Below are 12341 nucleotides of genomic sequence, written 5' to 3'. Positions count from 1 at the left end.
TGGGATATATGGCAATATGCAACAGTGGGAACATTAAACACACACTTATAGTACAGATAATTACACATATTCACAGCCCTATTTATAAATGTTTTTCCTCTTTCAGTTACGTGACTGTCAAAGATTTCCTTGAAATAAAAGACGACCACAGAAAGTTACAGAGAAGAGTGAGAGAGCTTGAAAAACTTATAAAAAAGAAGTCAACATATCAGACAAAACAAACAAGTATACCTGTTGAACCTGTAGTAATTCCTATAGCTAGTACACCTGAAAGCCCATCAAGACTGATTGTGGAACCTATTCAAAACTTTATTTTTTGGTTTAAGTTTGTTTGTTTGCCTTTTTTAAATGTTATTATGTAACTAGGAACGACGAGAGCTTTAAATTGGCGCTCGAAACCTTTAGTTGGTGTTTCATAAGTTTTTGGTAAAAATAAAATAAAAAAAATTTACTCTTAAATTTAATGTTACCCATACATGCATTAATTAACTGGTTACACTGAGAGAATTAAATAGTCAAAATGACTAGAAAAGGTAGTAATACAATAATTCAGGCTTGTCAAACAAATATTGACGAAGATAAGTCGTCTCCCACTGACCGATATCCATCACGTGTGCGCGTCCGGTATCGCATTTCAATCCCGCTTCTGACCGCGTGTTAGTTGAAGACAAAGGATCAAAAAGGAAGAAAGAAGATTATATTGGTAATTTTGTAACACTTAGTAGTCATTAATGATTTTTGAAATTACAAAACAGTATTATGCATGATTATTTACATTTCTTTGATGTAATTGTCACATTTAACCGAGTATGTCACTGTCGCAGTTCATCATAATTGAATGAACCCCAGGAATGAACTATTGCAGGATTCGAGATCTTCTATATACTTTTTATTTAGGACTTTTATTTGTTTTCACAAATTTGTGTCAAAAACGAATGACAATCCTACTGGGTTCTGCATATCTGGGACTCACCGACGAGTAGGTGTACAGTAACTTGACATATTTTAGTACAATTCATTGGCCCTCCCCCTTTTATATATATATTAGTTGTAATCTAGATAGGAAAATAAGTATATATGACAGTTAGTAATCAAGGGAAATTACATAAATTATTGAGAAATAAGAAAAACATATTAACGCCAAGAAAAGAAAAAAAAAAGGGGGGGGGGTCAAGTCAATGTACATGTGGTTCCCCTTTAAAAGATAACGTATAGGCTATGGGTCTCCGTTCACACATCTCTGTTGTTTCATAAATTCGGAAAGAGAACGGCATTTATACACAAATTGTAATTTTTAATCTATTTTTTAATGTATTGATTATTTTATTCGTTTCCCTAGTCATAATTCTTAAATTTTATTGACCTGGTTCCCTGTGCTATAATTATATTTAAGATTAGGCCTACACCAATAAGAACCAGATATAGAGTATCATTATTCATGGAGGGGAAAGTTTGTGAACGTTGGCTTATGCCAGTTGCATATTATTATTTATTTAATTGGGTTTTTAAACCGAAGGTTTGTCTTTATTACGATGTGAATGTTGAGATCATCATTTACTAATGATTTAGTAAGATATATTCATAGTGTAGTCTTTCTTGATAGGTTTGGTGCCAATGATTGACGATGTACGTTGTTCAACTTGTTGAACGTACACCACAGGAGTTTAAAATCCTATCACAGTAACGGGGTAAAGATATACCGAACTCGACTATCACAGTAGAGCTTCTCCATACCAAACTCGACCATAGGCGGATCCGAGGGGGGAGTCCTGGGGGGCCCGACCCCCCCCTTTTCGTGGGAAAAATTTGGTTGATTATATAGGGAATCATTGAATCATGACTGGAGTGGGCCCCCCCTTAGGAAAAGTTCTGGATCCGACACTGTCGACTATCAAAGTAGAGCTTCTTCTCGTCAAAGACTATTCATGACAGTTGACACCTACTGTTCACTACAATATAGAACAGTAAATCTAGTAGTTACATGTAAATAGTTTTAACCACATGTCATGTTAGTATTTGTTTAATTTTGGCACTATTCTTTTGTAAATATAAGTTGCTCCTTTCTTCTTGAGATCAATCTGCTGATATGTCTTTGGTTTGGTTGTTCCCGCCTATACTTAAGCTTTCTCGACCATAAATTGTCATAATAACAAATTTTTGTGTTTTTTCGTGTTTGGGTGGCGATAATGTCCTTGTAAAAATAGTAATTGCATTAGTGACCTGTCTCCATTAATCCTAATAGTGTTTACACGAGTTCCACTACACATGCAGCTTGTGAGTGATGCTCTGTAAACAGAGGAATCTACGTACATACATACATACACACACACATACATGGTAACAATAATTTCTATTATTTTTGACATCTAAGCAGGTGATTACTGATTTGGCAAGGAGTTAGAAATTCAAAATATGATAAATTTTTTTGTACATTTATACACGCATGTTTATTCTATACATTGTACGTGTATATATTCATGTACAGTATATCATATATACATTTATCATGTATAAACAAGCATATGAATATATTTATACAAATAGTACTAGAATGAATTGATTCGTTGTAGCTTTACTAAATGGGACGTCACAACAAGGCTAATGTTCAAGCATATAGACAACGCAGAAAAATTAAAAAAAGACAGAAAAAAAAGTTGTTGAAACAGCAGACTTCAGATAAAGCAGTTATTACTTTAAAGCAGTCTTGTGATATTGAAGACTTGGACAAGAAAAATTATAATGTGTCTGAAAATATGAGTGGTATACATGTTAATACAGAAAATGAGCAACTCAAGTCAATAGAAAGTCAGTCCACAAAAAGTTCTGGAAATTTAGACTCGGACACAGAATCTAAAACTAGTGATTTTTCATGTAGGTCTCCGTTCAGTATGTCAGAATCAGAATCCCTTGTAATTAACAAGAAATTACCCACACAGAAGGCTAAAAGACCTAGCTTGGATGACCCTTTCATGTCAGATCCATTATACTTCAAATGGAAAGAATTTCAGCTCCTGTCAAATAGACTCAATAAGTTAAAAACATCATTTTAGCAGCTTTAATTTATGCATATGGATTAGAAACATTTACATTTTACAGTTGCTGAAAATGAACCACTGTACCAAGTGTAACTTTGAAACAAGAACATTTGCAAAACTTGTAATTCATTATAGATTTGTACACAGTCATGAACGTGATTTTCAAATTACGTGCTCAGTTGATGGATGTGTTCGAACTTATAATAACACAGACTCATTTCTTAAACATGTTAAAAGGAAACACAAAACTTTTCACGAGAATCATTTGTCAAGATGGCGAGAATTTAATGCGCAGGCAGATGTTGCTCAAAATTTACAACCAATTGAAGATAATTGTCTAGATTCTGATGGTGAAAATTTGTTGGACAATGCTGAGGAGCAAAATGAAATTGATATATCTGACATTGATTTTAAGAGACGATTTGCAATTTTCCTTCTGAATTTAAGAGAAAATTTTAAGCTACCTTCAAATTCCATTTCACAAGTTGTAAACGAATTGACAGACATGATTTGTTTTCATCAAGCTGAAGTATTAAAGAAAGTTATTTCATTCTGTTCTGATAAAGGATTAGGTGAAGGCGAAATTGATCAACTTAAACTCTTAATGACAGAACAATCCCAAATTGAAAGTGCTTGTTTGCAACTGAATTCAGAATATAAATTAAACAAATATGTGAGAGAAAATTTTGGATTTGTACCACCAGTTCAATATGATTTGAACAGAAACTCAAAGCATGGAAAATATCAATATATACCTATTTTTCAAACTTTAGAAAAACTTTTAAGCCATGATGATGTATTTTCCTATATAATAAATGACCACCAATCTGGTGAGAATAACTTGAGGGATTTTTGTGATGGTGATTTGTATAAAAACCATGAACTTTTCTCATCAGATCATACTGCTTTACAAATTATATTTTATTTTGATGAGTTTACTGCAAGTAATCCTATTGGTCATAAAGTAAAAAACTTCAAGATAGGTGCCTTTTATATGACACTTGGAAATATACCTCCTAAATACAGATCACAGTTGTACACTATTCAACTTGTAGCGTTGTGTATGTCCAGTCTGCTTAAGACACATGGTTTTAAGGAGGTTTTACAACCATTAATTTATGATCTCAAACTTTTAGAGACTGAAGGAATAACCATTACAAAATCTGATGGTGATCACAAATTTTATGGAAGTCTAAGTGTTGTACTAGCAGATAACTTGGGGGCTCATGGAATTGGTGGATTTTTAGAATCGTTTTCTTGCCTGCGAAATTGTAGGTTTTGCTTTGTAACAAGGGATAATATGCAAACACAGCTCAACTGTGATGACTTCAACTTAAGGACTGAGGAAATGCATAGTGCTCAATTAAAAAACTTAGAAAGAGATAGCAGCCTTTCTTCAGTTTATGGTGTTAAAGGTGATTCCCCTTTAAACAGTTTGGAGTATTTTCATGTAACTCAAGGTTTACCCTCTGATTTGGCCCATGATCTATTTGAAGGAGTTGTTTGTTATGTACTGACTAATACAGTTGAGAGCCTTGTAAGAGCTGGATTGTTCACATTAGAAGATCTGAACGATGCAATTTTGAATTTTCAGTTTGAAATGACTGATGTCTCCAACAAACCGACCACTGTTCAAAAAACTTTAAGAAATTTTAATATCAAGCAAACGGCTGCACAGACTTGGTGTTTGGCCAGATTTTTGCCATTGATAATTGGAGGAAAAATTAATAGAGGAAATGCTATATGGGAAACTTATTTGCATTTACGTGACATGTTATTCTATGTATGTGCTCCGGCAATAAATAGAGGACAAGTTTTGTTTATGAAGGAAATAATTGAGGACTTTCATGAATCTTATCGTCAAAATTATCCAAATGACACTGTTAAGCCCAAATTTCATTTTACACTTCACTACCCAATGGAAACATTAAAGTTTGGTCCTTTGATTCATTTGCAAACCCTAAGATTTGAAGGAAAGCACAATTATTTTAAGGAACTTGTTTACAGAACAAAAAACAAAATCAATATTTGTAAGTCACTTGCACTGCGCCATCAATATTACCAATGTATTTTCACTGCAAGTGACAATTTTTTACATTCAGGTCAATTTGATACGTCAAATGGATCAGTTACACCTGTTTGTCTTTTAAAAGATGAATATCAAGAGTTTCTGAGAGAAGCCTTGCATGAATCGACTGAAGTATATTTAGCAAATTCTGTGTCTTGTAATGGTATTAAATACATTAAAGGTGGCAGTCTAATAAGAAGTCAAGATGGAGATCTCTTTTGTTTTAACCGAATTCGTCAGTGTGTAGTAATACATGGCAAGATATATTTTCTCTGTACAAGACTGAGGACAGTAAACTTTGACTGCCATTATCATGCATACATAGTGTGTGACACCAATGAGTGTGATGTTGTAAAACTTGAAACTTTGAAAGAACCACATATGTATGGCCTTTATCATTGTTCTATTGCACGAAATTCTTTCTTTGTTGTACTGAAATATAATGTACTTTTAGATTAAGCTATGATTGATTTCACATTTGTAATTAAGAGGAAACATTTCAGTATTTGTAATTTGGAAAGACATTATCAGAAAGCATAAAGATTTCATCAATTATTAACTTTATAGGATTGTAAAAGCGTTGACCGTGCGCACATTTTTAGTATGAAGCGCTTCCGCGCTTCATACAAAATGTACTTCGGTCAATGCTTTTACACCCCAATAAATTTACAAAAAAGAGCATTCAATTCTTAAATGAAAGGTGTAAATTTTAAATACTGTAGATGTACATTTTATACGTATGTAAATAAGTGATATGAGATGAAATTAAAGCATGACATAAAGAATTTAAACTTACTTGCTTATTGTAAATATTTTTTAGTCATACATGTATAATACATTTATATAAACATGTGTATGTACATGTACAAACATTGACAAATATACAAATATTACTGTAAATTTTTCTCTTTTGTTTCCAATATAATTTTATACCTACAACAATAATGTTTGTATATAATATGTTATGTACAAAAATGTAAGACCAACTTGAAGTTAGATATTAATTTAAGGTAAGATTTATTTAATTTTTTTCCCAAACTTTGATAGGGAAGAGCTCGAGGGGCATTTTGTTTTCTGATCTGTTTGCTCATTAAAAATAGATGGGGTAAAAGTTTTTGGTAAAGTTGTTTGATTTTAATTTAAAAGATTGCTGTCATATCAACTTGAAAGAAGGTACACATGAAATGTGAACTTTTCAACTTTAACATGTTATCCATGTTTAACATCAAATTGTTTTTATCTGGATTTTAGTGTTCACATAACATAAAAAATAAAGAGCAAGGGGCATTGTTTCCACCGACACAGATTCTTATTTATATCAATGTAGATATTCACATTAAAATATCTTAACTTTTAGCTTTTCCAACACAATTTGTTGATCCTGAATAAAGCTGAGATATTAGGAACATTGTATGGTACAATGTACAATGTATATACTATGTGTAAGGGACAAATGTTTACCAGTTGTAACAAAATCATGATCAGCTTTTTGCACCTTTTAGAAATAGATCTAATACTTTAAATGTTTTAGCTAAACAAAACGTGGTGCCCTTATAGTACAAAATTTATGTGTACCTTTTCATTTATTTTATGCAGGAGTGTGATCATGGATAAAAAATTCCTAGTTGTTTCATTTGGAAGTCAACCAAAAAAACTGCAGTGGACGAAATGGCATATGATGGAATTGTAAATGTAATAAAAGAACGGTTAGGTGTGACTAGTCCAATAATGAAGTATTTCGATACTGATGTAAATGAGTATATAGACCTAGAGTTAAACAGCTGTGATTTTGTAAAAGATTACAAGGTACTAAAGGTGAAGGTATCTCAAGGTTTCTCTGAGATGGAAGACACACTGAATGCTGCCAACAATCATGACTCACAAGAAGCTGCATCTTCCTCACAGACCAGAACAATACCAGGACCATTATCCCCAACAAGGTCAGGGTCACCTTCAAGACCATCAACCCCTCAACATTCTCAAAGTAGACCTCATACACCAGTGAACACCACACCATCACATCACAGTCAACCGTTATCTCCTTTGATAAGAACTGTAACACCAACAGGCCTGTCTGCAACATCTCATAAGAGATCTGGGTAAATATATATTATATATACATTGTACTGAGAGATTTTGTCCACAGAATAACATTCAACTTGTTCTACATATATTTACTATCCCTTTAACTTGATCATTTATATTTATGTCACCAAATGCTTCAAGAAAGAAATTGATAGTCATTATTTTATTAATGATTATTGTAGAAAATTAAAGATCATTTGGTTCCAAAATTGCAGAAAAGAAAACTCATATACATGTATTTATAGCCAATAGACTATCATTAATGTAATTATATTTTGATATATTTAATTTAAATGATTACTAGAACCATGCACAATGTATGTTGCCTATTGTGATTTAAACAATCAAATTTACATTGACAGTTAAATTACATTTATTAAATTGTGTCTCTCTATACATGTATACAAACTTGCACAATTTATTCATGATTTTTTTCTTATGTTATTTGAAAATAGATTTCTGTTAGCTGTTAATATTCTTGATCAAAATTCATAGATAATGCTAAATACTGAAATATCTTTAACACAATCAAATATAATCAACTTTCAGAAAATCCTGGCCAAAGAAGTACACATTCCCAGTTGAAAGCATACCAAGATCTGTGCAACAACAGTTTGATTTAAAACAACCACTCCCAAAAAAGGAAATGAGAATGTTTATGGACACATTGTACCTGGATATTACAAAATATGATGGTGGATTGTAAGTTTAGCATGTTTAGTAGATCAATTTTCTTTAAGCTTAGAAATAAAAGTAAGATTAACATAATTGGACGAACAACTCTTCAGTCTGACAGAGGCAAATTAAGGGAGGCCCAGGTTGCCCCCTCAGCTTTTGTTATAATTTTTTAAGTAGGAAATTACTGATGCATGACTGGTGTAGGCACCCTCTTCGGCAGTTAGTGGGCCCTAATGAAAATTTCTGAATCCACTGACTGATGAAACAACAACATTTTTTTTTGGCTCAGATCAAATCTCAGGATTTTCAAACTAACACAAGTCGGGTCATGGTCAGGCATCCAATATCTACTTGCGTTTACTTGTAAAGATTAGTTAGAGTAAATTCAAAAAGAACTTTTTATGCATCAGCTCATAGATATTTGTTTTTACATTTTGGATTTTACAATTGATTGGCCTTAAGCATTACTGACACTACATTTATCATCCAAAAGTGCATTGGATTTAGTTAAACTGGAAATGTTTTAATATATCACTGAGTACATTTGTACCATGAATAAAAATGGCAAATGTTTAATATTTAAATAACGTTTTCAGATATCCATCATCAGAAATGTATGAGGAGATAGTGGATGCAATCCTTGGAGCTCATCCATATCTGCTGAAAGTGGACGGTCTTCCATTAGTATCAGTTAGGGTATGTAGAAAAGAAATTTCTGGGCATATACTTGATATACAAATCTATTTGAAACTTACCAATTTTCAACAATGAGGTTTTTTTTCAATAAAAAATTACATGAACAAACTTTTAAATGTTCAAATTGATAGGATATACAAATGTGGTGAGCTTTTTTTCAGTACAGGGAATTTTGCATACTGTAAATTCAGAAATTATTGCGATGTTTTTATTATTGGGGAAAATGCGACAGAATTGTAAACATAATAATTTGAACTCACATTTTGAAATATTTACATATACATCAAACCGATTTTTTTTCAAAATTGTTAAATTTAAAAAAACGCATTTACAGTATTTAATGAATTTACAGTACTTGTCAAGTTCAAGATATCTAACTGCACTTAATTTTGATTCTCTTTGAAGTCTTTGTGATTACTGTTTCTATATGTTCAATTTTTATTAATTCAGGCTTATTGGAAAGGAAAGCTTGTTTACAAGTTTGGAAATTCAAGAAAGAGACATGATGGCAACCTGCCTGAAGTTGTTGAAAGGAAGAGAAAGAAAGAGAAAGAACCAGAAAGAAAAGAGGGTGGAATTTTGACATGGGGACTAGAGAATTATTCACCCTCTCAGAGTATATCAGAGGATGAAGCCTCCATCAATAGCCACAAAGAATGGATGTTAAGGGAATGGCGGAGATCAGAACCAGACCTTAACATTCTTGATATGAAGATGGACCTTACATTTCCAAGTAGGAGAAGCCTCATTCTGAAAGAGGCAACAGTAAAAGAAGTCATCCAAGAATATCCATGGCTTCAATCCCATAGACAGGTATGGTAACTTTTTAAATTAAAAAAAAAAAGATAATTATTGGTTAGTTTCAGTTTATTATGGTTACAAAATTAATGATAACAAACAAAAACAAAGGATATATTAAAATTCAACAATATAGCCAAGTTGATATAATAAAATGATATTTGTTCAATCATATGGATAGATTTTTTTTTTCTAAGTACATGTATTTTTATGCTGAAAATTTTATCCTGCATGTAGACAGGTAAAGTTATCTTTTCTTAAACTGTTAAAACAAAACAGCTATTCTTTACTACAAGCATTGTACTGTGATTTACATAAAACGAAAATCTTTTATTTTAGTTGCTGAGAGAGTTTGTAAGACTTGGGCCTAATGTTCGAGTGAAGGATATTGAAGAGTTGCTGTATGATGGATTGGCAAAATACATGGAAGCCATAGTCCGTTTGTCAAGGAAAAAGAAATGCATCAAGCAACTCCAAGAAATGCATGATGCATTAAGTATTCAAAGAATTGAATCACAGAGAAAATGTAAGTACTTTTAATGTTAATACTATCACTGATCTTTTATTATAACAATGTATTTTTATAAATATAAACATAAGGAGATGTGGTATGATTCAACTAGACATCAAACAAAGCAGATGTAAACAACTTTAAATCACTGTACATGTACAACCTTTAACTATGAGCAAACTCGAACTCCAAAGTAATGAATATAAAAAGCCCAAATAGGACAAACTTGTGAAAAGACAAAAACAGGAAAAAAAACAAATAATGACAATTCTAAATTGCAGGTTCTTGACATGGGACAGTTACAATCAGCATGTGGCTGGGTTGAATATGTTTGGGAAGACTCACTCCTCCCTTAACCTAAGATAGTTGTGTTTATGCACAATATAAGAATGAATTGTTTAAATCCGTTTGATAGGGTTTGACTCATCAGATCAGTACATAAATTTGTTTTTACATTTCTGTCAAAATTATTGCCTTAATCATGTTAATAGTCTTTTATGTAATTAAACAAATTCACTAGATTTCTCATCTGTATATACTTTTCCAGTATCTATCTTAATGAAAAAAAATAAACGAAATGTCTCCTCCAAAACTGAAAAAAAAAACTGCTGGCTCTATTATTTTCTCTGGAGAATAACCAGAAACATTGATAAATTTGTATACTGTCAAACTTGTTTTACAATGTTAAACATTAAATTAGACTGTATTCACTTGTATTTCAGATACAAGTCAGTGTTGTGCAGTTCTAGGGATTGCTGTTCTCTTTAGAGAGAAATCAGAGAGAATACTATTCTTTGGAGATGAAGAAGCAGAAGATTCTCAACTGGAGCTCCATGTTAGACAGGGGGTCCTTACAGTGGACAATAAGGCCTTCTTTTTAAAGTTAGAGGGTTCCATTTTATTTGAGTGTGACACTTTCCTGGAACTTATTTCTGGCTTAATAGCCACAATTTATGCATTTAATTTGGTGTATCCCAAGGTTTGGGAGAAAACTCTTACATTTATTCAAAATGTAATTCTCGGCCTGAAAGATGGTGATAACGTCGATAAAAGAATTGTATCAGTTCTGACTGACATAAATAGAGAATCTCAAAGTCTTTTGAAATACAAATCTTTAGCCTATAATTTTGCCTCATGTTTTACAAATAATAAAGTTCCTTAATAATCTGTGGTATATAAAGAAAATGGAGATGAAGTGTGATTGCCTATGGAACAACTATCCACAACTATATCTGTTTTATATTCCTCTTAAAGTTTTGATATTTGGATTTCATACATAAAGACGCATAGTTGGATTATAACTTTAGAAAGGATAATTGTCACTATCCATTAGCTATTCAAAGGGCAAGGTGAAATATGAAATATTGATCCTTTAGCCAATGAACCAGCATGGTGAGAGACTAAACATGTGCAGGGAACAAAAATCTACCAATAATGCTCTCAATATAAATATTGTGAATACTAATAATAATACTAAAAAGACAAATATATCTGATTACAACTTTTTGTTATTAAATTAATTAAATACTGGTTGAAATAATTGTTTTTTATGCACATATAAATTGAGACTTGTGTTTTGTAAATATTTTTTTATTATCATCAAGAAGTTTGTTCACATTTAAAATTTCAATCTTGTTTTGGGAAACTAGTCCTCTCGATTATAACTTTAGAATGCAGTTTAACTAAGATTGACAAATATATACATCTTCATTTAATAATAATCATCCCTGTGACCAATGACATTCTGTCTCAAAAATATGTTGATTTTTTCATACAAATTTATATAGAGTGCAGTAAAATAAAGCATGAAATTGGCTTTGCTGTAAATATTCTTTCATTTAGTTACATTGTATATATATTTTTTTTTAGTTTTAGTGTTTTGATTTGTGTTTAATTAATTTGTTTTTGTCTTGCCTTTGTACTTATTTTATAAGTAAATTTTATTCAGTTTCAAGATTGAGTCATGTTGTGTAAACACTGTTGAGAAAAATAAAGAACTTTTTTATTTGAATGTGATTCTTTCAATATCATTATTTCTGTTGAGTGAAATAAAATTAACATTTTTATTAAACAATCAATGCTTCTCACTGTTTGCTTCATTTTGATACTTTGTATTATTGTTTCTTGTTTGAGTACATGGTACAAAATAAATGATGTTTTGACTGTTGATACTGTTGTTATAAAGCCTATAATTTTGCCTCATGTTTTACAAATAATAAAGTTCCTTAATAATCTGTGGTATATAAAGAAAATGGAGATGAAGTGTGATTGCCAATGGAACAACTATCCACAATTATGTCTGTTTTATATTCCTCTTAAAGTTTTGATATTTGGATTTCATACATAAAGTCGCATAGTTGGAATATGTTAGTTTGAAAATTGAATCCTGCACTGATCAGTATTACGTGCAATCTTGTTTTGTCACTGTTTGGGGTAAACAGTTTTCTAAAGGATTGGTTTTTCAATTTTG

At 31.6% G+C, this 12341-nt stretch overlaps 2 protein-coding genes across 2 annotated transcripts; both read left to right on the top strand.

The window, feature by feature from the left end:
* The first annotated feature begins 1417 nt into the window (after window positions 1-1417).
* On the top strand, window positions 1418-12038 carry LOC139495192 (sterile alpha motif domain-containing protein 3-like). The gene is made up of 7 exons (XM_071283393.1): window positions 1418-1516; window positions 6700-7202; window positions 7738-7890; window positions 8463-8562; window positions 9013-9375; window positions 9700-9886; window positions 10594-12038. Exons 2-7 carry the CDS (start codon window positions 6772-6774, stop codon window positions 11031-11033), a joined length of 1674 nt encoding a protein of 557 aa, XP_071139494.1. The 5' UTR covers window positions 1418-1516; window positions 6700-6771; the 3' UTR covers window positions 11034-12038.
* LOC139494001 (uncharacterized) lies at window positions 3106-5562 on the top strand. Its single transcript, XM_071282168.1, has one exon. It carries the CDS (start codon window positions 3106-3108, stop codon window positions 5560-5562), a length of 2457 nt encoding a protein of 818 aa, XP_071138269.1.
* Window positions 12039-12341: the final 303 nt, after the last annotated feature.

This window comes from Mytilus edulis, chromosome 11 (assembly GCF_963676685.1).
Source record: "Mytilus edulis chromosome 11, xbMytEdul2.2, whole genome shotgun sequence".
Taxonomy (NCBI): Eukaryota; Metazoa; Mollusca; class Bivalvia; order Mytilida; family Mytilidae; genus Mytilus; species Mytilus edulis.
This window is presented reverse-complemented; position numbering and strand designations above follow the sequence as displayed.